The sequence below is a fragment of the Apodemus sylvaticus genome, chromosome 13, assembly GCF_947179515.1.
Source record: "Apodemus sylvaticus chromosome 13, mApoSyl1.1, whole genome shotgun sequence".
Classification (NCBI taxonomy): Eukaryota; Metazoa; Chordata; class Mammalia; order Rodentia; family Muridae; genus Apodemus; species Apodemus sylvaticus.
Window position 1 is genome coordinate 95,627,308 of NC_067484.1, and position 20,002 is coordinate 95,647,309.

Genomic DNA, 20,002 nt, shown 5'->3' on the forward strand with positions numbered 1-20,002 from the left:
CTCTGTCCGCAAATCCCACACTCACTTGTAATCAACAGGCGTCCCGTCTAGCCACTTCCACTCGCTTTCCTGCTCTGAGTCTGTGAGTCCAATCCAGTGGCTCTCTCTTCCCACAGTCTGCTTTTTTATCCATTGCTGAAGAGGAAGCAGGAGGTGTTCTTAGTCCATACAAAAGAGCTCTTGTTTTATAAAACTGACAAAAGACATTTCTCACCATTTTTAAGGGTCCTAGCTGTCCACTTTGTATTGCATTTGTGTTGTGGGCACTGTTTCACTATGACTATGTTTAATAAGTAATAGGTTCTTCTTTAGGATCACTAAGAGTGGTGTGGGTTGTTTCGTAGTAGCCTCTGCCACACTGATGTACTTGTTTGGGCCCCTGACTGCTGTTTTTCCTATGCTCCCTGCATGTTACTATAACCCAGATTTCAGGGTTGTGTCCAATAGAGACAGGCAGTGAGTGGGAGGACATGAGCATTGTTGTCAGTTGGTTTTAGGCTTTGCCTTTTAACCTTTGCCCTGTGAGAAAAAGCCATTTAAACCTTGTGGGGCCCTCAGAGTAACTTATCTGTGAAATGGGGGAGCCAAATGGTACATGCCTGTACTCCCAGTTCCTGGGGAGTGGATGCAGGAAAATCACTACAGGCTCTAGGCCAGCCTAGTTTACACGGCAATTTCCAAATATAGCTAGGCTTTGTTTAAAAACAAAACACCCAAGGGGAAGGATGGAAATTATAAAGTTTTAAAAAAGGGCCTTTGCACATGTCAGGAGCTTAATAAAAGGGCACTATCATTCTCACATATGGGCCCTTACCAACCCCTTTTCAACCAACAAGTCTGTTTTGTGGTGCTCCACCCCACACCTGCTCATGCCTCTCGGTCTCTTCATGTATGTAGTGGCACCTGCCCCACCTCCCCGCTATGCTCATATCTGTTGTGCTGCAATTCTCCAGAAAGCCACCAGGTGGAGCTATATATCTGTGGGCCTAAGAAGCATGACCATTCATTCATATATTCTCATACCTAGATAAAGCCCATGCCAACTTCAGCCTTCCTTGTTTATGAGACCATGAATTTTTTATCTCTTTGACTCCCGCAAAGGCATGCAATTTCCAAGTATAACTTATCTCTAAATTATAGTTTTCTACAACTAAGTGTGCAGCGGACATATCATACCTGTTCCTCTCTTGAGTTTATGAAAACAAGATGGGAAGATTTGTCTTCACAGAAAAGCTTAGCATCTTCAAAAATTTCTTTCTCCAATGAAAAATAGTAGCATTTATCTGTGAAGTTCTTCCAGTGAGGCGGACATCCTAGGAATGTAAAGTTTTTAAATATTTATTTAAAAAGCACAGAAGGCACTCTGCATTTCCTCAGCTGTGTCTGAGATACCAAAGTGACAGCCTTGCACCACATGCATGCCAATGGAGTGTCCCTGTGTAGAACCTGGACAGATGTTCACAGATGTGTACTGTACACTACACAGCAGTGAACACAACACAGTGTAGAAAAGTGTTACTGGGTTGGGTTAGGCTTTATAATGACAGAAAGAAGAAAGTGGTGCAGGCCCTGATACATTGTCAGTCTCAGATCAGCTGGAGGGCGTAAACAAGTGCACTTTAGAACCAAAGTTTGGCTCATGGACCAGCATGAGTGACCCACATAGCTTGGTTCCTAACTAGTACAAGACTTTCACGAAAGACTTAATGGTCAAACAGACAGAAAGGCATCACAACAGCTTCTTAAGCAAAACCAGAATGTGGACTCTGTCACAGAAACCCCATCTGCGTACTTGTAGGGTTAACTAATAGAATGGTCTGTTTCTAAGGAGAAAGAAGAAAAATGGTCAGGGAGCAGCCAGTGCAGGATATCTTGAAAAAAGTTTTTGGGGTTCAGGGTCTTCTGAGGACCTGGCTCAACTAAATGATTAGAGACCCGACAATTTTTGAGCAGGAATACAGGGTCTTGAGTAACAGCACTGAGGCATCCAGAGGGGGCACAGAGGGTCCCTGTTGTTTACGGGACTCCTGGGGGTTGGTTTAGCCAAGCCTATATACTGCCTTATTTCTCCACAATTCCGGCTGAAAAGGTCAATTTGGACTTACCATTGACCTCTGCTGCTGGGGTTGGTTCATTCTGCAGAGCCAAGGGTTCCATTGCTCCTGAGGAGCCTGGGGGGCCAGGTGGTCCCTTGGGCCCAGGCATGCCTGGCACCCCTGGCAAGCCTGGTAGCCCCCGAGGTCCAGGTACTCCAGGCTCACCCACAGTGCCCTGTAGTCCCTGGAAGCCAGGAGGGCCCTGAGGGCCAGGGAGTCCATCCTTGCCTGGTGGACCTGGTGGTCCTGGGTCCCCACTAGGCCCTTGAGGGCCAGGCTTCCCTGGGGACCCACGGGATCCTTTGGGACCCTGTGAGCCTTTGGATCCTTTGCTGCCACGCTCTCCAGGAGGACCTACTGGTCCAATTGTGCCTCTTTCACCCGCAGGGCCAGGTGGACCAGGTTCTCCCTTTTCTCCTTTCTGTCCCTTGTTGCCAGTTGGACCAGGTGGTCCCTGAGATCCTCTGTCACCTTTTGGACCTCTAGGGCCAGGAGGACCTAAAACATAAAAACATATATATAGTCCATTGTGAGTGTGTATCTGCTTATAAAAGACACAGCGTACAAACATAGTTATTAAGGAGTACTTACTATCTTTAGTGTATTGTTGGCTTCAAGGAATAAGATAGACTGAGAAGCAGCTCACCCACTTATCTTCCTCTGGCCTTCATGTGTGTGCATGGCTATGCATATCACTCCCCACACATGTGAACCAGATGGAGACAGAAGGAGGAGCTAGATAGCCATCTGCAATCCAAGGAGAGAGACCTTGGAAGAAACCCACCTTGCCAAGACCTGGGCACCTAGACTTAGAGCTACAAGGAAAGAATTCTGTTGTTTTAGTAGGTTTAAATCTGTGCAAAACAATACAATGTTGTGCTAGTTTATTTTTCTTTTTAATAACCCTACCCTTCCTGTGTACAGTGATTAGGATGAAGCTCAACGGTGTTCGCTGATGGGATCCATGCTAAAACAAATACCAGTGTTTGTCACCAACAGAAAAGCTGTGCAGTTTCCCTTCTGTTTCTATGTATTTAGACTTTGGCTTGCTGAGATCATGTAGACATCAGCTTGCCTGGCAGCTTTATTTAAGATTGTTTATCAAAAGCATGGGCCTCACTGTCAAAAGCTTAGGACCTTAATATATCAACATTCTGCGTGAGGAAACATCATAAAGAAGAGGTTTCCAGGCAATGGTGACCTGCCTTGTGTTATCTTATTCCAAGAGGCAACTCTTCCCAACCTAGGTGGGAAGGTGGATCCTGGATCCAGCTATGGAATGGCTGTGGAGAAACCTGTCTTTCCTGACTCTTAAATGACATTTAAGAACGAATCCATTGGTCTTTTCTATAATCTGAGTTTTATTCTTTTTAACAGGAAGGAGTGTATTAGCCAATCCATGTCATTGAGTGACAAATGGGAAGACCTCCTAATACTATAAGGAATCTCTTTAAGTTGGGGCCTGTGTCATTGCACAATGGTGCCCTAGAGGCTTAGAGTGGGGAAGGTAGCTTGTTATTGGGTGTATTGTATTATTATGTAAAGGTCTATGAAACAGGCACATAAAACATAATTTCTTAACTGTGTGTTTTACTCAAAGTATATATTAGACCTCAGAAAAAAATCCAGTCACTTTAGTAATTCTTGATCCTTACTCTCTAAACTTTCAGCCAATAATTAGTTTCTCAACTCCTCACACTAGGGGTTGATGTTTTCCTGAAAGCTTCTGGAAATAAATTTATATGCAAGAAGGAAAAGTGGCTTTTCAGGGCTTGCCTCTTAGCTCAGACTTCTTTCTGCAACCCTCCCCAGGCTCCAAATGCACACAGCTTCCCATCCCACACCTAAAATTCATCTCCCTCATTTGGGGTGGCAGCTTTTTTACTGTTTATTATTTCTGAGTAGGGTCTAGATGATCCCTACCCCCAACTGGAAATGGCTGAATATCCTCAGTGAGTGTACATACAGACACTAAGGCTTATCCCAGGTATCCCTCAACAGAAGAGTGGATGCAAAAAATGTGGTATACATACACAATGGAGTACTATTCAGCCATTAGAAACAATGAATTCATGAAATTCTTAGGCAAATGGATGGAGCTGGAGAACATCATACTAAGTGAGGTAACCCAGACTCAAAAGGTGAATCATGGTATGCCCTCACTAATAAGTGGTTATTAACCTACAAAACTGGAATACCCAAAACATAATCCACACATCAAATGAGGTACAAGAAGAAAGGAGGAGTGGCCCCTGGTTCTGGAAAGACTCAGTGATAACAGTATTCGGCAAAACCAGAACGGGGAAGTAGGAAGGGGTGGGTGGGAGGACAGGGGAAGAGAAGGGGGCTTACGGGACTTTCGGGGAGTGGGGGGGGGGCTAGAAAAGGGGAAATCATTTGAAATGTAAATAAATTATATCGAATAAAAAAAATAAAAAACATGGGTTCCAGAGTCAGCATAAAACACCAGCAGATGCTAGTTTCTAATTACACAAGGGAAAGAAATAGGCATAACAGTGTGGTTCAAGTTTATGACTTTAATAAAAATCTAACTTTCAATGGATTCCCAGCTAGGTTAGTATAAAACCAAGTCTCTTCGTGTAAAACTTATCCACTGTACCCAGTTTTACAGTAAGGTCAAGCTTAACGTCTGAAATTATGCATAAACTAGCAGACCATCATATTGATGGCTCACTCACAGCTACGTTCACCTTGCAAAAAATGCCCAAAAGCAGGTACTCTATCAAGATGCTGTGTTCCATGGATAATAAGGTTCATATGATATACTTTGCTCACTAAAAAATTAGATGTTTACTTTTCTTGTTACTTAAAAAAATGATGAAAAGAACCAAAGCCATTTTTAAAAGCCAACATTGGAGTTCCAGTACAGGCAGGGCTATGTAGCAAGACCCTGTCTCAAAACCAAACCAAACCAAACCAAACCAAACCAAACCAAACCAAACCAAACCAAACCAAACCAAACCAAACCAAACCAACAATACTATACTGATGACCCATCTTATACTCATCTGCTCTGTACTTGGCATTGTCCCCTGATCTTCTAGTCTTGCTCCACATCACAGAGTTTAGTTCATGTCAATATCTAATCCAAGATTCAACTCCTAAAAGTAAATGCTTCATCTTTTCAACCTTGCCAAATATGCTGGTCTCTCAAGGTACCAGAGTACTGTGGTGGGGGGAAGCCGAGGCCTGGGAACCAGCACTGCTGTCACATAACCAGCTGTGTGAACTTGGAACAGTTACTTGGGCTCTCTATGGTTTAATCCCCTCCCCCAGAAAAGAAGAATGCTAATATTTTCCACTTTAAGGAGTTGTACTGGTGAAAGTAGACCATTTATTTGAGGGCCTAGAAGCATGACCTTCATGTTGCACATTCATAACTGGACTGAAAATGATGAATGTGGACAGTATCTGAGTGTGACTCACCTCCAGGTAAAGCTCCAGAAACCAGGAAGGACTGAGGCTCAAAGCCACCTTAACCCTGTGGATCATAAGATTATCCTCTGCATGCACATGACACCCTGGCTCCACTGCACTGTGCTGGCTAGAGGGACAGCACAGGGGAAATTCATACTCACACAGGTGCTTTCTAACTCAAGCCAGGCATCTCACTCCATATTGCTCTTAATTCAAATGCACTCTCAAAAGTCTGCAAGGCATACACAGATGAGGATTCCTGAAGGAAGAATTTGGTACTCAAATGCTATCTCATTCCATACTCATGAAACATTCCTATTATCTCAGAAGGGCTAAGAGGAACATATCACACTATACAGAGGGCTCAAATGCTATGTTTAGGATTCAGTCTGGAGAGGAGCAGTTCACATTCAAAGCCCTCTGTATACATACTTGGGATAAAACTTATATGATTTGTAACCAAAAGAAAGAAAATGAAAGACTCCTTTTATTTATTTATTTAAATTTTAATTTATTTACATTTCAAGTGTTATCCCCTTATCCGGTTTCCCCCTTTCCCAGAAACCCCCTATCCCATCTCCCCTCCCCCTGTTTCTATGAGTGTGTTCCTCTAACACCCACCCACTCCTGCCTCCCTGCCCTCAATTCTCCTACACTGGAGCATCTATCAAACCTTCATAGGACCAAGAATCTCTCTTCCCATCGATGCCTGACAAGGCTTTCCTCAGCTACATATGCAGCCAGAGTCATGTGTACTCCTTGTTTGGTGGGAGCTCTGGGGTGGTCTGGTTGGTTGATATTGTTCTTCTTATGGGGCTGCAAAACCCTTCAGCTCCTTTAGTCTGGAAAGGCTCCTTAACAAACATTTTGGTTGATGGATGTAAAGATGGCTGTTGCCAGAGGTCAACATATGACTACCTATCTAGTTCTCTTTTGTCTTACTTTACTTTTTTGATACAGGGGCTTCCACATACCCTAAGCTGGCTTTTAACTTGCAGTCCTGCTTCCTTGGCATCCTAGGTGCTGGGATTATGAGTGTGTATGACTTTGTTTTCTGCATCCTAATGAGGATGCTGGGATTACAGGTGTGCATCTTGGTGAGGATGCCTCTGGTAGCCACCAGCACATGGCCTCATTAAATGCACATTAACAAGACTTTCTTGGATAATAACAGTATTTTGAATCTCACAGAAGGCTCACATAAAACCACGTATGCCAACATCAATCTATCCTGATTTATCAGCTTCTTCACAGTTAAGAAAAGTGGAATGGGGTAGGATGAGCATATGTAGAAGGAAGCACTTGTGTCCAGAATGGGGGTGCTTTCTCAACCTCTCATTACCTTGAAATATCTGCTTGGAACTGCTGTTTTGAAGGTAACTGAAAATAGCTATTTAGGCATGCTTCGTACAAGAGGCTGAGACAGGATTAGACTTTGAGACCTGCCTGAATTATATAGTTAGATCCTATCTCTCCCAAAAGAATGGGGGTCTGCTGGGTTTTGTCTGCCACTAAGCAGATCTTAACAGATCTGTTTTCTTGGGCTAACGTCTCGCTACGATTCCAGGATCTCAGGTTCTGGGTGATTCTATCATCTTTACTTACTATATGTTTTGTGTTACTAACAAAACTGTTGAAAATGATTCTGCCATTCTTCTACCTGAATCTGTCCTTCATGTCCATAGGTGCTTTATAGTTGATCATCCAACTAATGTGACAGACACTTCTTAAAGTGACCTCCAGTGATGCATGTGTGACTTTCTTTTAAGTCTGAAACCTGGGACTTATTTCTAACCAACAGTACATGACAAAGGGGATGGAAAGTAATTTTCTTAATAGGTCATACCATTCATGCTCCACCTTAGCAGACTAGACAGAGACAGGCTTCTTGCTGGCTTTGTAGAAACTGAGATATTGTGATATGGCTGCCTGAATAAGAATTGAATAGCCTCCAAGAGTTGAGGGCATTCCTCAGATGATGACCCTTAGGTTCAAGACAATGAATTGTGGCAAGAGTCTGAAGCAACATAGAAACACAGAAATATACATTTCCCCAGAACAATTTCTGATGAACCCAAAACTCCTTGGGGAACTGGCAGCATGGGAAGTCCTCAAACAGATGACCCAACTGCATTGTATCAGGACTGTGACTGGCAGAAACCATGATTGGTTTTTATGTAGGTATGTATTCAAAACAAACAAACAAACAAACAACCCATTACCATCAGTGTATTCACCCAACTGTGTTGCAATCCTCCTATTTTCTACATGGTTCCTAACAGGATCCTTGCATGTGTGACTTTCTTTTAAGTATCATAAGAACTTGGTTGCTGTAAGGAAATAAGATGAGGTCACATGCCTCCCACATAGTGAACTTGTAACAGTAACTTTCTTAAAAGTTTGCAAATTATCTAATTCCTTCTTAAACTTTTTCAGGCTTGAAAGCAAATCTTCCACTAAATACAGTATGTAAAGTCTACTTTTTATTCCCTTTTTGAAAGTCAAGAATGATTACTTGTTCCCCAACTTCAGAGGCTTTAATTCTTTTAGATTGAGCTACCAAAAGTTGAACATATATCTGGTCATCTTTGTATGCCACGGATAGAGGAGCATAGCATCTAGCTGTTCTTGTACCTTCAAACCTATGATGGAAGTTTATTGTTGGGAATACATTTTAATCCAAGCCACAGATACCCTGGATGACAGCAAAATTTATTTTCTATGCCAGTCACTCCATTTCCATCTGTGAACTCACACTGAACTCCTGATCTTCCTGTCTTTGCCTCTTTACTGCTGGGATTACAATCATTTGAATACTTATTTTTTTCCTTGAGATGGGTCTTGCTTTAAATTTAAGAATCTTGAGTCTCCCAAGTACTGGGATTACAGATGATCAGTATGCTAAGAGTGTGCCTACTGAGGTGAAGTTACAAAATGGTTTCCATTTTTCTCTCTTTTTGGATCACTTATTTTGGAGGCAGCCAGCTTTCCTGTTGAGATAACACTAAAAAAACTCACTTGGTGATGAACTGAGGTTCTTGCTCAGGGCCATAAGTGAATAAGTCATATTAGATCTATGTCCCAACCAATCAACCTTTCAGATGATGGTAGCCCCAGGTAACTGTGTATCTTAACTGCAACCACACAGATACACAGACCCAGACATACATAAACACCTAAATGGACACAGACACATGCACACATGTACATGGGTTTTAATTTCCCAATCCATAAAACCTATCATATAATACATATTTGTTTTAAATTCCCATATTTTAGAACGATTTGTTATATAAGCAATAGATATATATCCAAATACAGAATTTACACTTACCCTGTAGAATGGTAAAGTTCTTGATAAGCTGACCATGCTTGGAGTCAACCAGTTTCATCTCTTCCATAACCACTGATAAGTTGGCCACTTCAGTGTCTAACCTTGACCTCATCATGTCTTGTTGCATCCTGAGAGAAAGAGAATCCAAGCGGATGTTGACTAGTGTGTTATTCAAGGAGGTCAGGTCATCCGTGTGTTTGGTCAAGGTGTCTGTACAAGTGGTCCTAACATCATTCAGATTGCTGGTCAGTGTCCGCAGGTGATGGGCAGTGTAGCTGATGTTGCTAATGATGTTCACAATATCTGTCTCAAAGACCTGGAAGCGTTCCTCAAGTTGGCTGAACTTGACAGCTGTTCTGTTTTCTGTATCCTTGTGAAAGTCCTGAAGGTCTTTCAGGCTCTGCTCGTTGGCCTGTGAGATAGTGGTAATGTTGTCCATCTGACCTGTGAATGAGCTGAGCTGGCTGTTCATATCCTCCAGGGTATCATTGTTGGCTTTGGCCAGGGCAGAGTTGTTGGCAGCCAATGTCTGCAAGCTCTGTACTTTCTCCTTTAGCCAATCAGTGTCCTTCTTGGCTTGAAGGAAAACCTGCTGCAGATTTTGGAAGTCATTCTTAATTCGCTGGATGGCCAGGCTTGTGTCATCCACAGACCGCTGCAGATTCGTGATAAGGTTCCTCTGCTGAACCTGGGTCAGGTTCAGGTTGTTGAGGTTCATGATGACCACGTTCTGAGAATACATTTGGCTCTGCAGATTGCCCTGGAGCATACTAGTATCTTGTTGCAGATTTGTGACATAGCCATTATATGCCTGGAGAGTTTTGTTGACGGTGGTAATGAGGAAAGAATTATTCTGCAGAGTTTCCTTTAGTTGACTCTGCCTATCAACCAATGAATCCCCATTTGCTTGCAACTTCTCCAGCATATCTTTGTTCTTGCTGGTTTTTTCTGTGATCTCCTGAAGTTGTTGGCGGAGATCCAGAATATCTGATCTGAAGGTAGAAAGCTCAGAGTTGGTGCTTAGAGCTTTCTTCCCAGCTTGGTCCCCTAGAAGAAGAGATGCTTGTTATTTAGACTGCTGGTAGAGAGATGGTAGGCAAGGCTAGACACCTAGATATGGGCCAGAGACATGGGTAAAGACATTTCCTGTCAGACCTAACAACATGAGTTCAATTCCTGAGCCTACATAGTGGAGGAAGAGAAGAAATTCTTATAACTCATTTGCTCTCTGACCTCTCTCCATGCATGCTGTGGTATGTGTATGCCTCCTTAACCAATCAACCAAATAAATGTAATTTTAAGAGAAGATCCCATATACTTCACTAGGAGTACTGTATTTTAGATGTAAAGTTTGTGGTACATGAATGCTAAGCTTTATTACTAAGAATCTGTATCTATTTATAATGGGGTCTGTAGTGTCCAGCATGAGACTTACAAACTTGGGTGGATACTTTTTTTCAAAGACAGAGGGAAATTTACCAGATGGTAGGATACCAGAAAGGATGTACTTATAAGAAATAAACCTTCCAAATTTATCAAAATTCAGGTTTTTTTTACTGTCAATAAAAATGATGAACTATACTGGGATTAAAACTAATGAAGTTCATCCTAAAGACTTTGCAAGGCAAAATTCTTTGGCTCAGTGGATATTTAACAATTTGAATGCTAGAAATTACTAGCAATTTTCAAGAGCAGAATTATACTCATAAAGCTTTACACATCATTTGAACTAAAGTTTATTATTTTAATAATTGAAAATAAACATCAAGAAACCAAACAGGTATGGTAGGGGCTGGAGGTAGGGGCTGGAGACATAGATCATAAGAGCACTGGCTACTTTTCCAGAGGATTCAAGTTCAATTTCCAGCACCCACATGGCAGCTCACAGGTGTCTGCAACTCCAATTCCAGAGGATCCAAATCCTTCCACAGACATACATGCAGGCAATACACCAATGCACATAAAACATACCAATTGTTAAAAAGAAACTGAACAGGCTACATTCTTTTATATTAAAAGTCAACTCTGCTGGGTATAGGTTAATCCCAGCTTTCTAGAAACAGGATTTTATGATCCTGTTCAGTCAAGAGTGTGGAGCAGATTTTATATAGTACATAAAAATTTAAGGTGGGAGTCCTTACTTTTAAAAATGGAAGTATTACAATGAAAAGACAAAGAAAGATGTAGCACAAAACAACTGAAACCCTAAATGCATCACCATTCTGAAAAGCTGTCACCACTCATACAGGGGAACTTCCTCCACTCAATGGTTCACTCTTGCAGTTTACCTAATTTCTTCAGGTCACTTTCCACAGCAGTGAGCTGTTTGTTGTAAGTCTGGTGAGATGTCTCCATGCCATCTGTGACATTGTCCATTTTCTCTACAACTAAGATATGGGAGAAAACATTAGTTGACCTCTCTGCTCACATTGGTTTCTCAAGATAATTTCATTATAGAAGAAAGCAAATTTGAAATACAAAGCTGAGATCAATCATGGAGGAAGCTGTTCTTTAGAAAAACTGGTCAAAAGCCCAGTGATAAAACTTACTTGTCAGAAAAATCACATATCTGTAACTGTTCTTTTGACTTTGTAGTATCATGGAAGCTTTAGAACATATTTGGATTAACTTTTGATGTGCTAGAGTCTTCTGCCATGTATCAACTCCTCTGTTAATTTCTCCATGTGGAGACATACAACTCTGTCATCATTCACAAAGTTCTAAGACCTTTCAGCTCCTCACCATTCCTTGCAGGTGGGCATTCCATTGGCAAGGAACTGACTCAGCTGGGTATGGTGACACATTCTTCAAACCCAGTACACTTGGAAAAAAACTGGTGGGTCTCTGCGAGTTGGAGGCTCAAATGTATACACAAAGATGACTGAGAAGGAACTGAATGTCAAGATTACCAATCACTCTTTGCTATTATGAATTCAGCCCATAGCCCTAAAATCGATTTTCATTAATCAATGACAATTGAACGTATAACTTGTTAATTCCCATGTCTAAATGATGATTCAATGATTTAAAACATTAAAATAAATTTTATTGATTCTACAGCAGGATAGTGATGCAGTTAAACAAGGCTTCACTTCTGAGTTGTTCTGTGTTCAGAAATTCATGTTTGTTTCTAAGCGACTAATAGGCTATTTCTCTAGAAGTGACTTCTATGACACCTATCCTCCAGTATCTTGGCATCCAGCAGAGGCCTGGCTGTTATGCATTCATGTGTTTATAAGTGATGTAAGTGTTTTAAAGATGACATCTCACTATGTTGCCCAGACTGATCACCAACTAAACTGCACCTTGCAGAATTCCCACACACCATGCGGTCATGACTTATGTACTAAGATTATTTATGATTATGTACTAAGATGGAATTATGTCTGATAAACCTACTTTCAATTGAAAGCATCTTAAGTAAGCAACACAGTTACTTCCTGACTTAGTTGTAGTAGCGGGACCATGTGCATGGGCAGACACACCCAGGTTATGAGTATCTTTGTTATCAAAAAGGTCTTTTTGAGTAATGATTTTATAAAAAGAATTTTTAGAAGCATGAATAGCTTTGTATAGTACTTGCAAGCTCAATAACACAGGTTTTCCTACCTATCATCCTATCATGTGTTTTATCTAAGCATGACTATATGAGATTCTTTTGATTCTTCTCAGGAAGCAGACTATATGTGACCCAAAATTGAACTTGCTCCTTGGATCCTGGAGCTGGCCCTGGAGAAGCTCTTGTCATTTTCCATCAAGTGTTTAGTCTGGCTGTAGTGAACTCTGTGAAGTGCCCTAACTGGTCTTATTTGAGTTTCTCCACGTGCTCTTCACAGCCTACAGTCCTCATCCCTGGTTTGTTCTTTTTTCTTTTCAAATTGATTTAAGTTATGGAGGAGCATAATATACATCACTAGCGGTGTGTGTGTGTGTGTGTGTGTGTGTGTGTGTGTGTGTAAAATTCAAACCATGATTTTTATTGAATGTGTCCTACCTGACACTATTATGAGTTGACAAACTGGGGAAAGTTGAGGACCATCTGCAGATATATCTCTAGCTCTTAGGTCATTATATGGTACTTAATATATAGTTATAGTATGCCATTTATTTTAAAAAGCGAGAATTTGCTGAGCTCTAGGAAACTTAGCTGAGCTGTAGGTTATAGAGGTCAACATTCAAGTCAACTAAACAGGGAGCTTCAGCATTGGTTCAGGATTACACTTTGTTGAATTATTACTATTGTTTCTAAAATTGCCACACAGGAGCTGGAGAGATAGGTCAGTAGTTAGGAGTGAATACTGCTCCTGTAGAGGACCAGAATTCAGATCTTAGCACCCATATTAAGTGGCTCACAACTGCCTCTAACTCCTGATCCACAGCATCTTCTGGTCTCCATTGGTGCTGCACACATGTGTACATATCCACCCACCCCCATATATATACTCATGACTTAAAACAAAAATTATTACATGGATACAAAGGTCCATTTCCAACTTGGACCTTGGGGCTGGGGTAAGTTTTTTAGAACAAAATACATTCTATGCATTTACTAAAGCTAAATAAAATAAAGTGTTTACAAGATGAAACTCAGTTTTGACTCTCAGATAAAAACATATGCCTCATTCTGTCCTCAAACCACACACAGAATTTCAAATCCCGCCTCTTTCCTGGAAGCCAAAGAAATCTGAAATATGCTGACAGTTAGTCGCTTTCCACCCTCTCTAATTTTTCTTCCATTTTAGTTTATAAAAACACATAACTGGTGTGGACAGATAATTCAAGTGTACTTAGGATAAAGGGAATACTACTCTCACTGAAGAAGAAGAGGAGGAGAAGAACAAAGCAACTGTTAATTTTGCTTTCCATGAGGGAAGGAAATGATGTGTCCCACCCACAAGTGTTAATAAAGCAGCTCCATGTGTGTGTGTGTGTGTCTATATTTAAAAATAGCACCGTGGTATAAGGCTGTAAACTATAGGGCTGTGACGCTGGCAGTGTGCAATTGCATAAAACCCTAGGCTGATGCGAATTTAGAACTTACAGTGCACCAGCATACAGCATCTTCCTCAGTTTTCTCCTAATTTACAGCACAAAATTTCAACCAGGAGCATAATGGTTGCAGTTCCTGTCTCATCCTAGAAATTCTAAGTCTATAAAGACCTGTTTCTAGATCATATTCTGATAACAAAAACAAAGAGGCAGTACAGAAGGGGTACCAGCATTTTGGCTGTTGATGGGGTCCCTCAATTGAAAACTTTTCTGGTGTGGGAAATATCAGTGGGATTTCTGTCAGTGTGCCTAAAGACCAGCCTTCTTCACATGCTCACTGCACATTGCCCTAACAATTGCATGGGAATACCTTTACACTTTGCTACTGTCCTTTGGCCTGGACACTAACCTCCTCCTTACCTATTTTGTTTGCACTTATTTCTTAAGGTCTATCCTATGACATTAAGTTTTGTCTCTCTCTTGAGTCTGGAACACATCAACTGAATCTTGGAATGACAATAACAATAGCCTCTTTGTTTTTATGATATGAAATAATAAGCAAAATCCCTAGTTTGGGCCCCATGTGCTATACCATCACTGCAGTTAGCTCCTATCACTCCTGTTTTACAGAGGAGGAAACTGAGTTTTAGAGATAGTCAAGAACATCCCAGAATCACACAGACATAAAAGAGACATCAGGCTAGGAGATAAACCTCTAAAATCCACGTCTTCTTTGACTCTACACAGATTTTTCTTTAACATTTCTTTCTTCAATCTGATTTACCTTAATAAAGGAGACTCCTTAAGGGGAAAGCAATCATGGCTTCATTCTATTTTCTTTAAAGTTATCATCAACAGATGCTTACTATGCACCTGGCATGGTGCTAAGTATTAAAGAGAGACAGGCCGTGGATCCTCCTTGAGTCCAGGAATAAGATCAGAGCACAGAACTCCCACATACTGCTTCAAAATGCTTGTGCTGTACTGACAAATCAAGGTGCAAGGAGAGAAATGCTCTCTTTCAACAGTTCCTAAGAATTCTAGTGTCAGCAGTTACACAACCTTGGAACTCAAAGACATTTCTACCATTAACATTATCTCAGGATTCATTACTGAGAAACGGGCATCAACCCAAATTCTCAAGGGCCCTATGGCATGCTTTGATAGGTCTGTGCCTCCCTCTTATCCACACTATGCCAGTAAAGTTTAGCAGTGAGGTGTCAGACAGACAATGGTCAGGAACTCTGAGGCAATGGAGACATGCTGATTGAGATTTATGTCTCTTCATTCTAAGAATCTTAAGAAGGGGCTGCTGGGCAGAGTAACGGAACAGATTTTCATGGCTGGGGACCATTCTGGGAGGAATGTGACTTACTAAAGAGCTTAAGACATGATGCCCTTCATGTAGGCTCATTGACTAATGAGTCTGGAGTGGAGGATGTATCAAATTGCAACTGTCCAAAACCATGTTTCTGAAACTTCTGAGGCTCACACCCATTGTACAGACCACACCAGAATGACTGAGTGACCCTCCAGCTTGCTTGTCAAATTCTCAAGATGAAACATCATTAGATCCTAACACATAGCTATCAAAGTAATATGAAAGGAGAAGCAAAGAACAATTTTGAGGAAAACTGCAGAAACAGCCTTTGCCAACCCTGATTAAGGAGTTTTGTTTCCCTTCATCCTCTTCAAAGAGACACCTTCTTGGATGACTTTTACTGCATACTTTTCTTCTTTCATTTAATGGATAGGGCTTTTTTAGCCATCAAAGCAGGGGTCTATGAAGGAAGGACTGGGGCTTATCTTTCTACCTCCTATAACACTAGGGACACCAGAGTTTTATCAGTAAGAAAAGGAGTCACTGCATCTAAAGGGAAAGTGCATCTGGAGAACGTCAACTTCGAGTTCACTAAGCTGGTGTTGGTAACCATAAGTATATATTGCAGTTTCTTCTTTTTCTGTCAGCAGAAGCCAGAGGAATAGAGGGAATGGGTGTCAAGATGTCATAGGCTCCCCAAATCTCTTGTCCCTTCACACTGGTAAGATTACACCCACACAGCAGGCCAAGCTGATCTCCAGAATGGGTAATGCTTTGAAGAACAACAATCTCCTATACAGATTGTCTCAGAGATGCCTAGTTAACTGTTCTTTATCTTCATAGAAACCAGCTCCAATTTTCATCTACTGACCCACTCATGTGTCTAACTTTCCTGGGTACCTAATAAGTAAACTCTGAGTTGTAGGTACTAGATGGAGATTTCATAAATAAAAGATAGTTTTTGTAAAAGCCTGTAGTTTGGGTGTTAAGCCAAACAAGCCAGATACACTAGCCATGATGATAATGTTTAACAGGGCCTAAAGTGAAGAAGCTCACCAGGGGAACAAATAGGAGCTTCTCTCAGGGGCTTCTAGTGAGAAGACACGTATCAATAGACATGAGAGGTAAGCAGAAGCCATTTAGGTACAATACAGTACAGGGTACATAGGCCAGTGATCCAGCACATGGATATGGTAGGGCTATTTCAATATGGTGGGGAGGTATGGTGAGAAGGCAGCAAGTCTGGAAGCTTCAGAGGAAAATCACCTCTACCTTAATCAGACATGGCAGGCCTGACATTTTATTAAGCAGATGGAAATCGTGCTGCTGCTTGTTAAATTTAATCTGCGCAGGGCAATGTTTTTATGGATGTTCATAATAGTGACAGAACATGCTATAGAAAAAAAGCAAAAGGGTCAATCCCTGGGTGGGTGAGCCATGTCCTTGGACAGCCTGAATACTCTCTTCTGTCAGGAGCACTTCCCTCAGTGATAACTGCAGGTTTCCTCAGAACCTCTTAGAGACAGATAAGACAAAACAAAACAAAACAAAACAAAACAAAACAAAACAAAAACAGAGGGCGAGGGAATGACTGGGAAAAAGTGGGAGAAAGCAGCAAAGAGGGGAAAATCTTTTGAACATATAAAGGGCTGTAATGATTACAAAGTGAATCAAAATTGTCTCATCCACAGCTAAGATATCAGGACACAAAGATGGAGTTCATGAGGTTCATGAATTCTACACTAGAATATCATAAATAGAAGTGCCTATCTCTGCATACACTTGATGTGCCAGGGTGGGGGGATACCCAAAGGGACCTCCACTCTCAGAGGAGGAGAGAGGGGGTAGGGGAGGGGCTATGGGAGGAGAACTGGGAGGGGGACAGTGATTTGGATGTAGAGTGGATAATAATAATTAAACAAACAAACAGAAGAGGCACAAAAATATAATAGTTCAATAAAAACAAAAACAAAACAACAAAAAACAATAACATAGATATATTTGCATTGAATATACACTAATTATTTTTGCCATTATATTCTAAATAATGTAGTATAGCAACTGTCTACAGAGCATTTCCTTATATTAGGTATTATAAATCATCTAGAAGTGACATAGAATATGTGTGAGGATGTATACAGATTATATGTGCAAGCCCTGCACTAAGAAATAACAGCATCCAAACATTATGAGATCCTTGGAGGGCAAGAGACTTAAAACTAATTCTCTATAGATACCAGGGTCTTTTCTGTGTTTAAATTTCACAATGTGAAATTAATGTGAAATCAAGAGTGCTTACCTTTATATCCCAAAATGGCTACTGTGATGGTCAGTAAGGCACACAAAATGTATAATAATATAATCGAAAACTTCAGTGCCCAGTTATTTTTACATTTTGTACACTGTGTCCCCTCCTGAATACCTGTAAGAAAAGTCAGAATTTAATACTATTAAATAAAAACATTATTTCAAACAGTATCTTTGCTAATTTATATTTTAACTAATTTTCCTGATACTGTTAGAACATACCCTGACAAAAAAGAGAGGTAAGGAAGAAAGCTTTGTTTTGGCTTGCAGCTCAGGGCACCTCCATCATGGTACTGGAATTACAGAGGCAGCTGGTCCCACTACATCCAGGTCAGATGCAGAGCAATGAATGCTCACTCTCAGCTCATTCTCTCCTGTTTACACACTCCAAGATCCCTGCCTAGGCATCGATCATCTATCTGCCTTGGGGATGGATAGGTCTTCCCATTTCAATGAACTTAATCAGCACAGTCTCTCACAGGCATGCCTGGGGGTTAAGTGATCTCATACAAGATATTCCTGAAAGCTTGTCTCCTGGATGATTCCAGGTTGAAAATTCACACTGACCATGACAATGATTTGGATTTAGATACCTAAGTAACAAGAGTTTTACCATATGCTTTCCTATACCATGAAAATATTTTGAAATTAAAATCACCACTGCAGCAATTCAGCCCATCAATATTATATCATGTCATAGTTATAGCTCCAAATAACAGTCTACTATGATAATCAAGCATTTTTCTTTTTACTTATTCTTCTTTCATACTGTAATCCTGAACACAGGCTCCCCTCTCTCTACTCCTTCCAGTTCACCCTACCCACCTCCCCTCTTTCCTAGAGTCACTGCTCCTTCATTTCCCTTCAGAAAAGAGCAGGCTTCCTAGGGATATCCACCAAACATGCTAGAACAAGATGCAGTATAACTAGGCACAAATCCTCATATCAAGGCTGGATGAGGTAACTTAGTATAAGGAAAAGGGTCCCAAGAGCAGGCAAGAGTCAGAGACACTTCCACTTCTACTGTCAGGAGTCCCACAAACACCCTATGCTAAACAGCCACAGCATGTGTGCAGGACTTAATGTAGACCCACACAGGCTCCATAACTGTTCCTTCAGTCTCTGTGAGTCCGTATGAGCCCTGCTGAGTTGATTCTGTGGGCTGTGTTCTTTGGTGTTGGTGTCCTTGACCCCTCTGGATCCTATAATCCTTCTTCCCCCTCTTCTACAGGATTCCCCAAGCTCCCCTAATGTTTGTATATGGGTCTCTGCATCTGATCCTACCAGCTGCAGGAGGAAGCCTCTCTGATGACAGATAATCATTTTTAAAATTATATTTTATTGTGTATGGTCATGCATGTGCTACTTCGTGTGTATGGAGGTCTGTAGCCAATAGCTTGGAGGTGATGGGTCTGTCTGCCATATGTGTCCTGGTGACCACACTCAGGTAACCAGGCTAGGTAGTGAGTGTCTTTACCTGCTGAGCCACTTAGCTGGCCTTATAGCAATAATTTTTTAATAAACATTTTGATTGTACAAATATACTTAAAACAACCATATTTTATTTCTACATTATTTCAAACGACAGTTAAAATCCAGACTCTGGCCTTAATGCTTTTTTTTATTTTCAAAGGTTAAATTTGACTCCTGGCTGTTAAAAGTGATAGTCACATAATATCAGACCAAAAGGGAGTATTTATACCCTAGAAATGAGCATTCTTCAAAGTAGTCGTTTTTACCACTCCCTACAAAAACCTCTGGTTTATTCACATGCCATTGATTGTAATATACTAGAATATATAGGAAAAAAACCCACATAGTTTTAGCATCAAATGTTCAATATAAAAGTATTTTCTGCATCACAAAACAGGCAGTAAGTCCTTGTTGAGTTACCACAGTATTCTGAATAGCCACTACAGGAAAAAAAAATGGAAAATATTTTATGAAAACAAAATTTCACAAATAATTTTAAAGAAATGAGGTACATTTTAATTGCTTATAGTTCAACTCTGAAAAAAATGCCCAGTTTACATGGGCAAACCAGCACTCATGCTGTAAGAGACTCTAGAAACTAACCCAGGAAGAGCTAAATTTCCATCTGACTGATTAGAAATGCAGAAGACAAAGACTTCCCGTGTTTTAATGTGAAGCTCACATTGCACCAAGGGTCATGGTATTGTGGTATTGGGACAATCCTCACATGTCTAAGCTGCCTCTCAGCCTGTTGTACTCATAGCATCTCACAGGAGGGACAAAACATATAGTACTGATCTAGAACTACATTCATAACTTCTGATGGCAGTCATGAAGCCATCGTCAAAGCTTTCCTTTTGGTTTGTTGTTTTATGTCTTTCTCCAGTCAAGAGCTCTTCAGCTGTGTTTACTGCAAAATGAGAGTAAGCACAATGTGGTAACAATGGCTGAAGCTTAGCTCTCAGGGTTCAGCCACCCCTCCAGTGTTCTGTGCTGCAGGCAAGAGGGAGCCCAATTCATAGTTTTCATGTTTTATTCAGGGTT

General features: G+C 40.9%; 1 protein-coding gene across 1 annotated transcript in view; it reads right to left on the bottom strand.

Annotated features, from left to right (window-relative positions):
- The window catches only part of Colec12 (collectin subfamily member 12), a 169,490-nt gene that overhangs the window by 12,689 nt on the left and 136,799 nt on the right, over nucleotides 1–20,002 (bottom strand). The window contains exons 3-8 of the mRNA XM_052155719.1: nucleotides 17,478–17,600; nucleotides 11,157–11,255; nucleotides 8,869–9,915; nucleotides 2,106–2,594; nucleotides 1,177–1,313; nucleotides 26–135 (exon numbers count right to left, since the gene is read on the bottom strand). Of these exons, the coding sequence (XP_052011679.1) occupies nucleotides 26–135; nucleotides 1,177–1,313; nucleotides 2,106–2,594; nucleotides 8,869–9,915; nucleotides 11,157–11,255; nucleotides 17,478–17,600 (2,005 nt within the window). The remainder of the gene's footprint in view (nucleotides 1–25; nucleotides 136–1,176; nucleotides 1,314–2,105; nucleotides 2,595–8,868; nucleotides 9,916–11,156; nucleotides 11,256–17,477; nucleotides 17,601–20,002) is intronic.